The sequence below is a fragment of the Molossus molossus genome, unplaced genomic scaffold (genome assembly GCF_014108415.1).
Source record: "Molossus molossus isolate mMolMol1 unplaced genomic scaffold, mMolMol1.p scaffold_m16_p_13, whole genome shotgun sequence".
Classification (NCBI taxonomy): Eukaryota; Metazoa; Chordata; class Mammalia; order Chiroptera; family Molossidae; genus Molossus; species Molossus molossus.
The window spans coordinates 83,804,921-83,822,987 of NW_023425348.1; the positions used below are offsets into that span (position 1 = coordinate 83,804,921).

Below are 18,067 nucleotides of genomic sequence, written 5' to 3' on the forward strand. Positions count from 1 at the left end.
GATGAGATTGTTTTCACGATGGATCTCAGAAGGACATCATATGATGTCAAAATTCAGTCCTGGTGAGAGATACTCTGAAGAAAGCAGCTTTCCTGCTGTTCAGTAGATCCCCACAGGTACATTCATGCACTCGTGCCTGCTGGTTAGAATTCTGAAGTCTCATGATTGTAGTGGAAGCAAGACATTTGTTCAAATGAATAGAGTAATTGTGGAAGGAGACTCCCAACTGTCATTTTCTAAAGAGTTACTCTGTGTGAGGCCCTGTGAAGCAACCATTGTTGGATAAGACGCTCCCTTTTTTACTTAAGCTTGTGATCCTCTCAGATTCATTGTTGGCCCATTTCTTTGCAGCCTCTGACATCTGAGTTCCACACCTACAGAAGAACACATGGGAAGTAGGAACAATGTCACTGAGTTTATTCTCCTGGGGCTCACACAAAGCCCGGAGGGGCAAAAAGCTCTATTTGTTGTATTCTTACTCATCTACATTGTGACGATAGTGGGCAATCTGCTTATCATGGTGACCATCATCTACAGCCCGTCGCTGGGTTCCCCCATGTACTTTTTTTTGGCTTACTTATCATTTATAGATACTGTCTATTCTACTGCCATTGCTCCCAAAATGATTGTAGACTTGCTCTATGAGAAAAAGACTATTTCCTTCCACGCTTGTATGACTCAAGTCTTTATAGATCATTTCTTTGCTGGTACCGAAGTTATTCTTCTGGTGGTGATGGCCTATGACAGATATGTAGCCATATGTAAACCTCTTCATTATTTGATCATCATGAATCAGCAAGTATGTGTGTACATGCTGTTGGCGGCCTGGACTGGAGGCTTTCTGCACTCATTGGTTCAATTTCTCTTTATTTATCAGCTCCCTTTCTGTGGCCCCAATGTCATTGACAACTTTGTATGTGATATGTATCCCTTATTGAAACTTGCTTGCACCAATACCTACCTCCTTGGACTTTCTATGATAGCTAATGGAGGGGCAATCTGCACCGTCACCTTATTCATTCTCCTGCTTTCCTATGGGGTTATAGTACACTCCCTTAAGACACATGGTTTGGAAGGGAAACGAAAAGCCTTTTACACCTGTGCATCCCATATGACCGTCGTCCTTTTATTCTTTGTCCCTTGTGTCTTCCTTTATGCAAGGCCCAATTCCGCCTTTCCCATCGATAAATCCATGACTGTGGTTTTAACTTTCATAACTCCCATGTTGAACCCCTTAATCTACACCCTGAGAAATGCAGAAATGAAAAATGCCATGAAGAAGCTTTGGAGAAACTATGTGGCCTTGGTTGGAAGGGGGCTGTGTCCCTCATGCAGAATGTGATGTTTATTCTTTCAAAGATTAAAGGAATACTTTCATTGTCAGTGATTACATTTAAAATAATTCCTTTAAGTTATTCAGCCTAATTATTCTGCAACAGCCATACGTATTAATCTTTGTCTATAACACTTAGAGGGCAAAAGAATTGCATAGATTTAATCCCTTATGTAGATAATTATGCCATGTTAAGTTTCTTTAAAGGACATTTTTATTTTGTTTAATTTCAGGTCCTTGTTTGTGGAGTATGGTACCTCTGCGCTACATAGACATGTGACCTCTTTTTAAAAAAATGTTTTTTCTTCATTGATTTTAGAGAGAGGAAGGGAGAGGGAGAGAGAGATAGAAACATCAATGAGAGAGAACATTGATTGACCGCCTCCTGCATGCCCCCCACTGGAGATTTGGCCCACAGCCTGGGCATATGCCCTGACGGGGAATCAAATCAGCGACCTCTTGGTGCATTGGTCAATGCTCAACCACTGAGCCACACCAGCCGGGCTAGACATGTGACCTCTTAAAACTTGGTCCCTTTTAGTCCAGCAGAGTAAAATTTAAACATCAAAAATTCAGATTGTTAAAAAGTTGCTTATTTAACAGTGAAAATAAGTGTCTTGGTCAAATTAATTACTTTAAAATTTCACAGCATGCTAAGTGAAATAAGTCAGACAGAAAAAGTCAAGACCCATATGATTTCACTCTTACATGGGATATAAAACAGAAAGCAACAAATGAACAAACAAAAAACAAACAAACAAAGCTCATAGACACAGACAACAGTATGGTGGTTACCATACTGGGAAGGGGGAAAGTGGTTGGGGGGAGAGTAATGGCTAGGGGAGGGGTTCATGATGCCAGAAGAAGTTTCAACTTTGTGTGGTGAGTACACAATGCAATGTACAGATGCTGTATTATATAATTGTACACTTCATACCTATATACTTTTGTTAACCAATGTCATCCCAATAAATTTAATTAAAAAAATAAAATTTAATAGCATGTTCATAGCTAAGGATAAATTTATAGAAACAAACTTTGTTAGTTTCACACTATGATGGTAGCATATGGTTGATTTTGTATATTCTGATTAAATTTTGGACTGAAAATAAAATTGTTTCACCTCATTCTGTACATCTAGATTAACTGGCCTTTTTCCATGGTTCAAATACATATTTAAGTCACTCATATCACTGTAAAGCTCCAGAGTCTGCCTACATTAAGTTACCTCTCTGGCTACACTTTTAAAATGTTAAATAAATGTTAAACATTTTGGGAATAGATTATTTTACATAATGAATGCATTTCTGATTTTCTGCAAACATCATGGTTATTGGTAGAAGTTGTGGCATCTGGCATCACATTTGAGAGCAATCAAACTTAAGGAGTTCTCTCTCTCCAAGAGTTGAGATACGCCTACTTGATAAAATACAGAAAATAATTGGAGCCTCATACTTCCAAATTCTTAATTTCTCTACACAAGAAATAGTCTTTTGCTTCCAGCAGTGATAGGAAACTCAGGTGGTTCTTTCATGATTAGGAATTTAGAATAGAAATCTCTAGTGTTCATTTTATCTTCAGTACAAAATACTGAAGTGCCTGTCAGCACGTCGGTCCCAAGGACATGGTCCAGTGCTACCCCGCCCTGGGCATCTGCATTTGGTTAGGTGGCCTCTCTACATACTTTGAGTGCATCTCTCTGACACTGTTAAAATTTTCTCTTTTTCCTTAGAATGTTGGCTGTTCATACTGTTGACAAGGAGGTCTTTAAGAGCAGGCCTATGTCTCTGCGTCCTTTGTAGAACCCATTCCAGTCCTCCATACAAATTGGGGGCCTAATAAATGGTTATTGAATTAATATGGGAAACAATGAAGGTTTAGGCAGTAAAGCAAATGAATCAATGGATGAGTGAGTAAATAAAGGGTTCTGAGAAATAAGGGAGTGATTTTCATAAAAGGAATGAGTGGATTTTACCTGGTTGTGATAATACAGCAACTATATATTATGTGATAACTTCTTTGTTAATTCTCCAAAATGTTTAGATGATATTATTGCAAGGGCAAGCTAGAGACCAAAGCAACCATATTTGCAATTTGGATTTTTGAAAAAACTGGATTGCCTTATTTCATCTTTGGGGATACTGCCTGTCAATATACCCTCATTTTTCAGCCTGAGGAATAAAAAGGAGGCTGAAAGAGTTCTTGCAATACAGTCGCCCTAGTTTCTATCTTACTACATGCATCCTCAATGGGCATAGACTACGATCTTTCCATATACTGGTGCCTTTGATAGCTCTGCCTCTCTAGAGGCTACTCAGGTTATTCCCACCCATCTTTCTTCAGAAGGGACTGAAGCAATACGTTCTGGAACACAGAGAAAAGAAACTTTGCTTGATCCTCGAGTATATACTGTTATAGGTGAAAGGGTAACTCTAGGGGAAAACAATCTAGAAACATGAGAAGAAGTGGAAGAGCAGTGGACAAGTAGAGATCATTTTGTGTGGGAGAAGGATGGTGCTGAGCAATAGGTGGAAATAAATGAGCTTGAAGGGGAGAGTATCGGCGAATAACAGCACTTGCACATAACTCTATTACTTTCTTTATTTGTGTGCAATTTTTATTAATTTATTTTTGTTACAGATGTTTCTCCTTTTCCCCTCAGACACTCTCTTCCTCATCCCGCCCCCCACCCCCACCCCCACCCCCAGCATTGTTGTCTATATCCACTGGTTATACATACATATACGTTCTTTAGTTTATCTCATCCATCCCCTTCGTCCCCCTCCTCTGAGTTTTGTCAGTCTGAACCATACTCCTTTCTATGTCTCTGGGTCTATTTTGTTCATCAGCTTTCTTTGTTCATTATATTCCACAAATAAGTGAGATCATGTGGTATTTGTCTTTCTCTGATTGGCTCATTTCACTTAGCATAATGCTTTCGAGGTCCCTCCATGTAGTCTCAAAGGATAAGAGATCTCTCTTTCTTACAGCTGCATAGTGTTCCATTGTGTATATGTACAATAGTTTTTTATCCACTCATCTGCTGATGGACACTTGGGCTGCTTCCAGATCTTAGCGATTGTAAATAGTGCTGCTATGAACATAGGGGTACATATATTCTTTCTGACTGGTGTTTCAGGCTTCTTAGGATACATTCCTAGAAGTGGGATCACTGGGTCAAATGGCAGATCAATTTTTAATCTTTTGAGGAAACACCATATTATTTTCCATAGTAGCTGCACCATTCTGCATTCCCACCAGCAGTGTACTAGAGTCCCCTTTTTTCCACACCCTTACCAGCACTTGTTTGATAATTTTGATGGCAGCCATTCTGGCAGGTGTGAGGTGATACCTCATAGTTGTTTTAATTGTATCTCTCTGATGATTAGTGACATTGAGCATTTTTTCATATGTCTCCTGGCCATTTGTATGTCCTTTTTGGAGAGGTGTTTATTGAGGTCCTCTGCCCATTTTTTAATTGGGTTCTTTGTCTTCCTTTTGTTGAGTTATATGAGTACTCTGTATATTTTGGAAATTAACCCCTTATCTGATGTATTGTTGACAATTAAGCTCACCCATACAGTGGGTTCCCTTTCCATTTTGATGATTGTTTCTTTTGCTGTGAAGAAGGTTTTTAGTTTGATGTAGTCTCATGTGTTCATTTTTTCCTTGTTTCTCTTGCCTTAGGAGTGGTATCAGTGAAAATTCTGCTGTGTATGATGTCTGAAATTTTGTTGCTTACATTTTCTTCTAGGATTTTTATGGATTCATGAATCACATTGAAATCTTTTATCCTTTTTGAGTTTATTCTTGTGTATGGTGTAAGTTGGTGGTCTAGTTTCATTTTTTCCATGTAGGTGTTCAGTTTTCCCAACAGTATTTATGTATGTATGTATGTATGTATGTATTTATTTATTTCCTCACCTGAGGACACCTTTGCATTTATCTTGAGACAGAGCAGGAGGGAGAGTGGGAGGAAGAGAGAGAGAGAAACATCGATGTGAGAGTGACACATCAAGTGGTTGCCACCCACATGACCCCAACTGGGGCCAGGGACAAACTGCAATTGAGGTATATGCCTTTAGTGGGAGCCAAACCTGGGCCTCTCTGATTTGCAGGCTGACACTCTAATTGCTGAGCCAAATTGGCCAGGGCTGAACACCATTTATTAAAGGTGCCGTCTTACTCCATTGTATGCTCTTGCCACCTTTGTCAAATATTAATTGAGCATAATGTCTTGGGTCAATTTCCGGGTTTCCTGTTCTGTTCCATTGATCTATATGCCTGTTCTTGTGCCAGTACCAGGCTGTTTTGATTACAGTGGCTTTGTAGTAAAACCTGATATCTGGTATTGTGATCCATCCTACTTTGTTTTTCTTTTTCAAGATTGCTGTGGCTATTTGGGGTCTTTTTTGGTTCCATATAAACTTTTGAAGTATTTGTTCTAGTTCTGTGAATTATGTCATTGGTATTTTAATGAAGATTGCATTGAATCTATAGATTGCTTTGGGTAGTATGGACATTTTAATGCTGTCAGTTTTTCCAATCCATGAACAAGGTATATGCTTCCATTTTTTTTTTTTTATATCTTCTTCTATTTATTTTTTTTCAATATCCTGTAGTTTTCTGCAAATAGGTCCTTTACTTCTCTTGTTTATTCCTAGATATCTTAATATTTTTTGCCGCAATGGTAAAGATTGTCTTTTTAGTTTCTCTTTCTGTGAGTTTATTATTGGTGTATAAGAATGCCATCAATTTCTTGATGTTAATTTTGTATCCTGCTACTTGCCACATTTGTTTATTAAATCTAATAGATTTTTGATGGAGTCTTTAGGATTTTCTATGTACAATATCATGTCATCTGCAAATACTGACAGTTTCACTTCCTCCTTTCCAATTTATTTTTTCTTCATGTCTGATTGCTGTGGCTAAAAATTCCAGTACTATGTTAAATAAAAATGGTGAAAGTGGGCATCCTTGTCTTGTTCTTGTTCTTAAGGGAAATGTTTTTCAGTTTTTGTTCATTAAGTATGATGTTGGCTATAGGCCTTTCATATATGGCCTTTATTATGTCAAGATATGATCCCTCTGTTCCCAAATTGCTGAGCATTTTTATCAGAAATGGGTGTTGGATTTTGTCGAATGCTTTTTCAGCATCTATTGATATGATCATATGATTTTTATCTTTTATTTTTTTATGTGGTGTATCACATTTATTGATTTGCAAATATTGTACCAGCCTTGCATCCCTGGGGTGAATCCCACTTGGTCATGGTGAATAATTTTTTTAATGTATTGCTGAACTGGTTTGCTAATATTTTGTTAAGGATTTTGGTATCTATGTTCATCAGGGATATTGGTCTGTACTTTTCTTTCTTTGTAGTGTCTTTATCTGATTTTCGAATTAGAATTATGCTGGCTTCATAAAACACGTTTGGAAGTCTTCCTTCCTTTTGAATTTTTTGGAATAGTTTGAGGAGAATGGGTGTTAGTTCTTCTTTGAATGTTCAGTAAAACCCCCGTGAAGCTGTCTGGGCCCAGGCTTTTGTTTGCTGGGAAATTCTTGATTACCTCTTCAATTTTCTTAGTTGTTGTTGGTGTGTTTGTTTTCTATCTCTTCCCAGTTCAGTTTTGGGAGACTATGCGTTTCTAGAAATTTGTCCAATTTGCTTAAATTGTCCAATTTATTGCCATATAATTGTTTATAATATTTGTTAATGATCCTTTGTATTTCTGTGGTGTCAGTTGTTACTTCTCTTTTGTTTCTGATTTTGTTTGTTTGGGTCTTCTCTCTTTGTTTCTTGGTGAGTTTCCCTAAGGGTCCATTAATCTTGTTTATCTTTTCAAAGAACCAGCTCTTTATTTCATTGATCTTTTGAAAAAAATTTTTTTTTTTGGTCTCTATGTCATTTATTTTTGCCTTGACCTTTACTATTTCTTTTCTTCTACTTGCTCTTGCCTTTTCTTTTTGTTTATTTTCTAGTTCTTTAAGTTGTGAGGTTAGATAGTCAATTAGAAATTTTTGTTGTTTCTTGAGATAGGCCTGTAATGCTATGAACTTCCCGCTCAGGACTGCTTTCACTGTATCCCATAGATTTTGTGTTGTTGTGTGTTCATTTTCATTGGTTTCCAGGAAGTTTTACATTTCTTCCTTGATCTCCTCGGTAACCCATTCATTGTTTAATAACATGCTATTTATTTTTTGTTGTAATTGATTTCTAGTTTCGTGCCATTGTGATCTGAGAAGATGCTTGATATGATTTCAGTCTTCTTGAATTTGTAGAGACTTAGTTTGTGTCCTAACATGTGGTCTGTCTTTGAGAATGTCTCATGTGTACTTGAGATCCATTTGGTCTAGTGCTTCATTTAGAGTCTCTGTTTCCTTGCTAATTTTTGTTTAGAGGATCCATACAGTGATGTCAGTGGGGTGTTGAAGTCTTCTGGTATGATTGCATTGCTGTCGTTTTCTCCTTTGAAGTCCTCCAGAAGTTTTAAAATATATTGTGGTGCTCCTATATTGGGTGGATATATGTTTACCAAGGTTATATCTGCCTTTTGGATAGATCCTTCTAATATCATGTAGCGACCTTATTTTTCTCTAGTTATGGCCTTCATTTTGAAGTTTGTTTTATCAGATATGAGTGTTGCTACCTCAACCTTTTTTCCTTTGTGGTTTCTTGGAATATTTTTTTCCATCCCGTCACTTTCAACCTATGTGAGTCTTTTGTTGTGAGGTGGGTCTCTTGTAAACAACGTATAAATGAGTCATGCTTTCCCAATCAGCTACTCTATGTCTTTTGATGGGAGCATTCAATTCATTTACATTTAAGGTGATTATTGATATGTACTTATTTAGTGCCATTTTTGTGTATTGTAGTTCTATTTTTCTTCTTATTTCTTCTACTAATTATAGCTGCCCTTTTAATATTTCTTGCAGTGCTGGTTTGGTGCTAATATATTCTCTAAGCCTTTTTTTTTTTTTTTTTTTTTTGCCTGGGAAACTCTTTATTTCATCTTCTATTTTGAATGATAGCCTTGCTGGGTAGAGTAGTCTTGGATTCAGATCCTTGTTTTTCATGACCTTGATTACTTCATGCCATTCCCTTCTGGCTTGTAGTGTTTTTGTTGAGAAGTCAGTTCATAGCAGTATGGGGGTTCCTTTGTAGATAACTTGTTGCTTATCTCTTTCTGCCTTTAGTATTCTCTCTTTGTCTTTAATTTTTGGAATTTTAATTATTATGTGTTTTGGTGTGTGCCTGTTTGGGTTCTTCTTAATTGGGGCTCTCTGTGCTTCTTGAACTTGAATGCCTTTTTCCTTTACCAAGTTAGGAATGTTTTCTGTCACTATTTCTTCAAATATATTCTCTAACCCTTGCTCATTTTCTTCTTCTTCTGGAACTACTGTGATGTAGATTTTGTTACATGTTAGGCTATTCCACAGTTTTCTTAAGCTGTCTTCTCGTTTTTAAATTTTTTTTCTTTTTGGTTTTCTGATTTGGTGATTTTTTTCTACCCTATCTTCTAATTCACTGATCCGGTCCTCAGCTTCTTCTACTCTGCTAGTTATTTTTCCATGTGTTCTTTATTTCTGCTATGTCATTATTTATTTCCAATTGGTTGATAATCAATGTTTCTATATCTTTACTTATGCTGTTGAGTTCTTTATTCATGCTTTTGAGCTTCCTCATTATCATTACTCTGAACTTTACCTTTGATAACTTGCTTAACTGCATTTCTTTTCTCTCATCTTCAGTAGAATTCTCTTGTTCTTTCAGTTGGGATTTGTTTCTTTTTTCACCATTTGGGCTGTCTCAGTTGGCTTTGGAGCCTGCCAAATTTTCTCTGTGGGTGTTGGTGTTCCACTGATTGTGGGTCCCTCTACTGGGTTTGGATGAGTATGGGAGGACCCATGTTAAACGTCACTGTTAAGTCTTACTTTCCTGGGTAGACTTGCAAGCCCAGGAAAGCTAAAGTTATCCTTTAGCTTTATGCCTGGAGGCTATTAGTCTCAGTTACTTGATAAGCCTTGGGTTGTAGCCCTCAACTGAATGAAAACTCCTCCAGGTGTTCAGGGTAAGAGGATTTCCAGAGGGTGGGGCAGATGCTTGCTGGCTGTTAATGAGCCTCAATTTGCATTTCTCTGGCCTGGCCAGGTGGTGTTAAATTTCTGAGGGAGGAGCTGTTGCTTTTCCCTGGGACTTTGGGAAAGTGATCTTTGAGTAAGATGGCTACTGTCCTGTGAGGGAGTGATTCAGCAAAACACTCTCATTGCCCTTCCAGCTCTCCAAGCTCCCAAGTCTCCATACAGTTCCAGTCAAGTCCACTCTCCCTCTGCTGGAGCCCAAGGTGAGTGGTTGTAGTTAATTTAGTGCTCTGTCCCTGCCCTCTGCACTGTGGAGCAAGCTTGGGATGTTAAACCCAAGTGAGCTGCTCACAACTGAAATAGGTGCTGTTCTTGGGCTCCCAGTGTGCCCTCTTGCACCTCTGTAGTTCCTTCCAGGCTCAGTTTAGTGTCCCTTTTTTGTCTCCAGGTGTTTTTGTGTTGCTTTTTCCTGACGATTTTTAAATTTTAATTGTAATTCCAGTTTGGTCCTGGTAGATGGTCTGTGTAGCTTCCATTCACTCTGCTGCCATTTTGGAATCCCATAAATCTATTTCTTTATCTCAGAATATTATATTTAACATTCATGTTAAAACTATAATCCTGTGCAACAAACACTGTTTCTATCTGCCTAATGCCAAAACTAACTAATAATTCTGATGTGTGTGGAGTGTGTTGTGTGTGTATGTATATTACGTAGCTTACAAATAGTCATTTTGGTAAACACTTGTACTGTGTGGATAAAAGTCATGCAGTTAAATGATAGACAACATGTTCTCATTCTTTTAAACAATTTATTGATTTGGGTGGCACAGATACAGCCACATAGAGCACAGTTTTAATAGTCATGGTTAAATGTCATCCATTTTCACACTCAGTAATGATAACCTACACTTAAAAATTTTCCAATAAGAATTAAAATAGCTGATATGGGCAGCTACCTCTTTTGTATCTACCATGTGCCAGATACTGAGCTAGTAGACTCTTCACTCTCACAGCCATTCTTTGAGCCAATTATTTTCATTTTATAGTAACTAGTCAAGAGGTTCAGAGGTTCAATTGTTTTTTTTTTTAATAGTATCCTTATTATTATTATTTTTATTAATTTATTTTTGTTACAGATGTTTCTCCTTCCCCCCCACTGATTACCCCTCCCCCTCCCTCCCTGCCCTGCCCAGCTTTGTTGTCCATGTCCATTGTTCATGCACACATGCATATAAGTTCTGTGGTTTATCTCTCCCCCACCACCCCCTCTTCTGGGGATTGTCAGTCTGTGAGGTTCAATTGGTTTTATGGAATTACTTTTGTTCTTTACTTCAGTGTAAGGCAATGGTCACAGCTTCCTGACTACATCGAACAGCTTCCTTATTCTCTCTGAGTCTTAGTTATTTCATCTGTTAAATAAGGATGATAATAGTGTCTGACTCAATGTTGATATAAGGGTCAAATGTCCTTGCACTTGATAAGTACCCAAGCAAATGTTGGCTTCTACACTTAAAATTGTCTCAGTAAATGACAACATTGTCTTCAGGTGATGTATTCCCAAACACTTGAGAATAATTTTTTCTTTTCTCTTTTCACATCCACATGAAGTCCATCAAAAAATTCAGTTGAATTTATATTCACAATATTTAAAAATTATGGTCATCATGAATGGTAAGTCAGTTAAAAAACTAAACTATTACAAGGAAAAAATTTAATCAGATAGTTACCCACAAAAATGTTTAATTTATACAATACCAAACATAGACACTCTATATTAAGTGTATTGTTATCCAATGTCCAAATTCATAAGTGGCCATTTTTTTTCCTTTTGTCATGGCATTTTGTCTTCATGTAGACTTAAGGAGGGAGTTAAACATTAAAGATGAATACTATCGAAGTTCTTGAAGTTCAGTTAAGTTATGTGAAATAATTGGGTTGTTGGCAAGATCTGCTAATGATGGTGAAATACCCATGAGGTCTAATTAGCCTCAGTTAAGAAACGTCACAGAATTTGCCTACAAACAAGATGTGTGATAGCTCGCCTGTAAGGCTCCAGGGGAAGGCCTTATCCAAAGATGCCATCTATAAGCCAACAAACACATTTACTGTAGCTGAGCTAGTTGGCATTTATCTTTATTTTTTTGTTAATCTTCACCTAAGGATATTTTTTCCGTTGATTTTTTTTTTTTAGATAGAGGGGAAGAGGGGGAGGGAGAGAGAAACATCGATGTGAGAGAGACACATCGATTGGTTGCCTCCTGCATGACGCTGACCAGGGCTGGGACTCAAACTTGCAACCCAGGTACATGCCCTTAACTGGAAATCAAACCTGGACCCTTTGGTTCACAGCGGATGCTCTAACTGCTGAGCCAAACTGGCCAGGGCCTAATAGGCATTTTTAAACTTACATCTTTACTTCATTTTTGATGAACCGACAGCTGCTTGATGCTGTGGCCACGGAGTTGTCAGAGAAGTTCATAGGTGAGACTCCCCCTGCCCCCTTCAAATTACATAATTATAGAATTCCAGGTTTGAATGGATCTTAGAAATCATATAAGCACCACTATACCTACCAATATGAGGTTTACATCTCTCTTTCAGCATGCCAGGCATCAAGAAAGATATAATTTAGAAGTAAAAATATTTCAAGTGGGGGTGGAGGGTGAAAGAGGCCTAATATATGGTGACAGAAGATGATTTGCCTTTGGTGGTAAGCACATAAGTGCAATATACAGATCTTGTAACATAGAAATCCATACCTGAAACCTAGATGGTCCTATTAACCAATGTCACCCCAATAAAGTTAATAAAAATATTTTGAGATATTTAAAAAATTTGATATATATTTAAATTAATTAGAATCACATTATATATTCAAAATTTCATCCAAATTTTCCCCCACTTAATATTATAACCTAAGAATTTTCCTATAATTCTGTACAGTTTTAAAAAACATCTCTGTTAAAAACCATGTTATTCAAAGAGATGCACTATATTTTACTTATTCATTTCTCTAATGTTGGACATGCTATGCAGTTTCTAACTGCACAGCTCTTAATAATTATGTTGAACGTATTTGTACCTAATGATTTTTCTTTTAAAAATATTTTCCTTTAGGGTTTATTTCTAGAAAGAATATTATAGAGTCAAAGAAAACAAAGTAATTTATATTTCTTCATAGTTATTTCTAAACCGCTTTTATTAAATCTTATTTTTGCTATGTGCACTATATGCTTTTCTTACCTGTTGGGGGAGTCCACCTCAGAATAAGGGATTCAGTGAAGCTGCTGCACTTTGTTTTCACATATACATCAGATTTTCATTTGGGGTAACTTAAAAATAAAGCTCTTTATCCGTCTACTTTTAAAAGCAAAAAATATATTTTTGACAGAATACATTTTATTATATTTATATTTCCTCCTTTCTTTCTTTTGGGAAATTTATATCCCCAAATTTCCTCATTCTATTCCTAATGAGGTTACTAATTATAACCAGGGGTGATAGAGGATGGATGTATGGAAGGATGGGAGAAGAAGGCATGAGAACAAATATAGCAGAAACTTAAAGGAGTCAGGGGGGAATCAGTCATTTCATGGATGGATATTCTGCTGCTGTTTGGTAATAAAATGTTGGCAGGGATTACTAAAGGCATGTAACAGGGACACTTTTTATGATTTTATGTTGACAAACATAATTAATATATACATAGTAATTGTCCAATAAATATTTGTTGAATGAGTAAATGTGTAGTAGGTACTTACAGTATATAATAGGTTTAATATGTGTTTCTGAGTGTATAGATGTATAATACTTTATCTGTTTTATAAAAATACTAGCAGAGTATTTTTGTTCTATACATTAAATTTCTGTTTTTGTTTTTTCAATTTTGAAAATAAGGGCTTCCTTTGCTTGATAGATCCTCATGTATTGAATACCTGTCTAAGCGTGTATTTATTTATTTTTCTTTATTGATTTTAGAGAGAGAGGAAGGGAGAGGGAGAGAGATAGAAACATTGATGAGAGAGAACATCGATTTGCTGCCTCCTGTATGCCCCCCGCTGGGGATTGGACCCACAACCTGGGCATGTGCCCTCACTGGGAATCAAACCTGTGACCTCTTGGTTCCTGGGTCGACACTCAACCAGTGAGCCACACTGGCTGGGCCAAGAGTTGTTTTGTATTCCAGTCTACTGAAGCTGTCAATTTACTGATTGTGACTATGTTAAAATTGTATATAGAACAGAGTTTTAATTTTTTTCTTTTATTGAGTTTAGAACGGGAGAGAATGGGAGAAGGAGAGAGAGATAGAAACATCAATGAGAGAGAATACTACTTGGCTGCCTCCTGCATGCTCCTCAATGGGGATCGGGCCCACAACCTGGGCATGCGCCCTGACCGGGAATTGAACCAGCAACCTCTTGGCGCATAGGTTGATGCTTAGCCATTGATTCACACTAGCTGGGCATAGAACAGAGTTTTAAAGAATAAAATATTAATTAACAAACACTATAATTATCTTGAAGGTAAAATCACCCAGTAATATACTCCTTCCTAGAGGCAATTGATATTTTCATACTTACTTTGTAAAATGTGTCAGAAACGATTAAACTGGACTGCAGCTTTCTTTCAAAAGCTTATTTATATTTATCATAAAGTACAGAGTTATGATAAACAGAGTGAGAGAATGAGAGCATTTGAACTCCTAGGTGTATGGGCTGGGAGAACATGCTTATTCTTACACACAGGGATGAAAGCAGCTGGTAATTTACGGACCAGCTGTTCATCACCCAATAGGTGCCGGCCACTGCAGACATCATACCAGACACTATACTAGACTAATGAGGAAATGAACATGAATAGAATATGTGTAATTGTAGGTACCAGGGAGGGTGTATCTTCCAACCACTTATACATTCCCCTAAACTGTCTGCTTATGATAGATGCTTATTGGCCATGTCTTTCTTCTCATAATTAGAGCTGTGGGTTCAAATATAAACTCTAGGAGAGGAAATAACTCTTTACTTGTGTGCAGCACTTTACAGTTTACAATTTGTAAGCTCACAGACACAGAGGAAGGCTGGGAAGCATGGGGGGCACCAAACTGACTTAGCAAAGTCACATTGAGTTGGAACCAGAGGAGAATCGAGATCTCATGTATATAGCCCAGTATTTTCTCAGTAAATTACACATCAAATGCTGCCCTAAAGATATTTTTTAGGTGACAGGTACTAGTTGTCTGAAGAGATGGAGAACATTATGGAGGAGATGAGAAAAATGGAAACAATTAGTGGGTTGGGGGATGCCAAGGACATGCTTCATACTCACAGTGACTATCCTATTTCTGTACTATGAAATTCAGACTACAGTCCTGCATGATTAACAGTTATCATTCTTTATCTCTTTATAGGTAATTTATGAATGGATCACCATACACGTCCTAACAATGTGACTGAATTTGTTCTCTTGGGACTCACACAGAATCCACACTTGCAGAAAATACTCATCATTGTCTTTTTGTTTATTTTTCTATTTACTGTGCTGGCCAATCTGCTCATTGTCATTACCATATCACTCAGCCCCACACTTTCAGCTCCCATGTACTTCTTTCTCACTTACTTGTCCTTCATAGATGCCTCCTACACCTCTGTTACCACCCCCAAAATGATCATCGACCTGCTGTACCAGAGGAGAACCATCTCCTTGGGTAACTGCCTGACTCAACTCTTCGTCGAGCACTTCCTGGGAGGATCAGAGATCATCCTCCTCATTGTCATGGCCTATGACCGCTATGTGGCTATCTGCAAGCCCCTTCACTACATGACCATCATGCGACAGGGGTTCTGCCGCCTCCTGGTGATGGTGGCCTGGATCGGGGGGATACTGCATGCCACTGTGCAGATTCTTTTCATGGTCAACTTGCCCTTTTGTGGTCCCAACGTCATTGACCACTTCATGTGCGATCTCTTCCCGCTGCTGAAACTTGCCTGCAGCGACACCTATAGGCTCGGGATGGTAGTGGCAGCCAACAGTGGGGCCATGTGCTTGCTTATTTTTTTCATGCTGCTCCTCTCCTACATAGTCATCCTGAGCTCCCTGAAATCCCATGGCTCTGAAGGGCGGCGCAAAGCCCTTTCTACATGTGGTTCCCACTTTACCGTCGTTGTACTCTTTTTTGTGCCTTGCATTTTCACCTACATGCGTCCTGTGGTCACTTACCCTGTGGACAAGTTGGTGACTGTGTTCTTTGCAATCCTCACTCCCATGTTTAATCCTATCATTTACACAGTGAGAAATACAGAGGTAAAAAATTCCATGAGGACTTTGTTGAAAAGGAGAGTAACTTAGGCTGTTCAAATGCCAAGAACATGATGATGTATGTAAATAGGGAGGATTTTATTGATTGTAAACTGTGAAAGAAAATTACTGTATTTTGCATATCATTGATAGAAAAAAAAAAGGCCCAGAAACGAACATTTTTTGAGTAATAATGGCTATACCTTTTGCTAGGTGCTTTAGATAACTTTAATGTATTTTTCTGAGGCCTCAATGTTCATGTGCCTACATCCAGGATATGCAATGGAAAGAACAATAATAAATCCCTAATTTGATGATTCTAGAGTATGTTTTTCTCCAGAGTCTCACTTCTACTTTTCTAAATTCTTCATACATATTTACGTGGATGAAATTGGCTTTTCCATAGGACTTTGCTCTCAGGACTTCTTTTATTTTTGCTTAGCTAGTGGTAAAGCCAGAAAGAGGATAGAAATTCTTAGAGAGAATGTATGGGGAAGGGACATTGGGGACTGAGAGAATCACTGCCCATTTTTTTTCTTTTTTGGCGCTATGTAGATACCAAAAGCAATAAGAGAGATCCCACAAAAGGAAGAAATAATAATTCATAACCTATCTCATTTTTTCTTTGGCACAAAAGCTAAGCCAGAAAATTGAAATTACTCTTAGTTTGGTCTTATTTTCTTAAATATTGTTATGGCTCACAGTTTTTCTTGTATATAAAGGAAGTTTTTTTTTTTTTTTTTTTCCTTTCAAAGACTTGAGGAGCTAGTTGTAATAACAACAGTAAACATTCTTTTATTTAATCTCAACAGAAAAACATATGGTTAGTTTCCAAAACTGTTGCTCTGGAGGTGTGATACATATATTTACATTAAATCCATGCTTTATCATCTATCAGACATATTCACATCAGTTAGGTGATTTATCCGTGTGCTAAATTGGCAGTTCCAATATGACCATCCTTATTTTACAGAGATGCAGCCAAGGGAAGTTTGCTCATTTACTTTCCTCCACACAGCTAAGAGTTTCAGCTACAAAATTTGAATCCAAGTCTTCCAAATCTCAGTCCTATTATCTTTCAAACAAAACACAGTTGCCTGTGGTACTTTTGTGTCTATAGATAAGATATTTATCTCCAGTCTAAAAGATTTATTTTATCCTCAAGAAAGAGGATGTCAAATTTGTTGTAGTCTTATCTCACATGTAACAATATATTTTAGCAGTAATGCTCCTCTGTGTACATGGAAAATACCAGGTCATTCTACATGACTACATAATACTTCATAAAGCAAAGATTCTCACTATAACACTCTGGCTCATGTTACTTTTCACATATAACCCTTTCTCAAACTCATTGGTCATTTGAAGGTATTTCTTCTATAATTTGACCATATAGTAATATCAGAGCATGGTACACCTGTTCTTTGGGGTGACTGGGTGTTTTAGCTTATCATGGCTGTTTCAAATTAAAAAAAATAGAACCTTTTCCCACAAAGTCTAGGTCTGAAAGAGGACATAATCAACACATAATCTATTAAAAATAGTCAAGTTTGCAATTGCTGGTGAGAAACAGTTCTACATAATCTAGACTAAAGGATATATGGTTAGGAGGTGAGAGTAAGCCAAGGGTAAGGATAAGAAAAGTATTGAGTAAATGTTATTTCTACTCTAAGACAAAGGGGAGGGTTTGAAAAGGGAAACTAAGGTCAATGATAGTGTCTTATGGGGATCGAACCCACAACCCAGGTATATGTCCTGACTGGGAATTGAACCTACAATCTTTCGAATTATACAGGACCACACTCCAACCAACTGTGCCACACCAGTCAGAGCAGTATGGACATTTTAATGATGTTAATTCTTCCTATCCATGAACATGGTATATGCTTCTACTTATTTGTATCTTCCTCAATTTCTGTCTTCAATGTTCTATAGTTTTCTGAGTACAGATCTTTTACCTCCTTGATTAAATTTATTCCTAAGTATCTTATATTTTTTGTTGCTATAGTAAATGGATTACTAGTTTCTCTTTCTGATAGTTTATTATTGGTGTGTAATTTAGACTTTTCATTCAGTGAAAATATTAAGTGAGGGGAGTGAGCTAACTATTTATTATCCAAGGCCAAGTATAAGGCAAACATTTTGTTACATTATTTACATACTTAAAAAATGTTTTTGATCTTTTTTAGAGAAAGAGTTAGGGAGAGAGAGATAGAAACATTCTTGTGAAACAGATAGATTGATTGGCTGCCTCCTGCATGCCCCCTACTGGAGATTGAGCCCACAACCCAGGCATATGCTCTGACTGGGAATAGAACCAGGACCTCTCAGTCCATGGGACTATGCTCAATCCC

At 37.4% G+C, this 18,067-nt stretch overlaps 2 protein-coding genes across 2 annotated transcripts; both read left to right on the forward strand.

Moving 5' to 3' along the window:
- The first annotated feature begins 343 nt into the window (after window positions 1–343).
- LOC118628660 (olfactory receptor 4A15-like) lies at window positions 344–1,342 on the forward strand. Its single transcript, XM_036259605.1, has one exon. It carries the CDS (start codon window positions 389–391, stop codon window positions 1,340–1,342), a length of 954 nt encoding a protein of 317 aa, XP_036115498.1. The 5' UTR covers window positions 344–388.
- A 13,495-nt stretch (window positions 1,343–14,837) lies between these two features.
- LOC118628148 (olfactory receptor 140-like) lies at window positions 14,838–15,764 on the forward strand. Its single transcript, XM_036258916.1, has one exon. It carries the CDS (start codon window positions 14,838–14,840, stop codon window positions 15,762–15,764), a length of 927 nt encoding a protein of 308 aa, XP_036114809.1.
- Window positions 15,765–18,067: the final 2,303 nt, after the last annotated feature.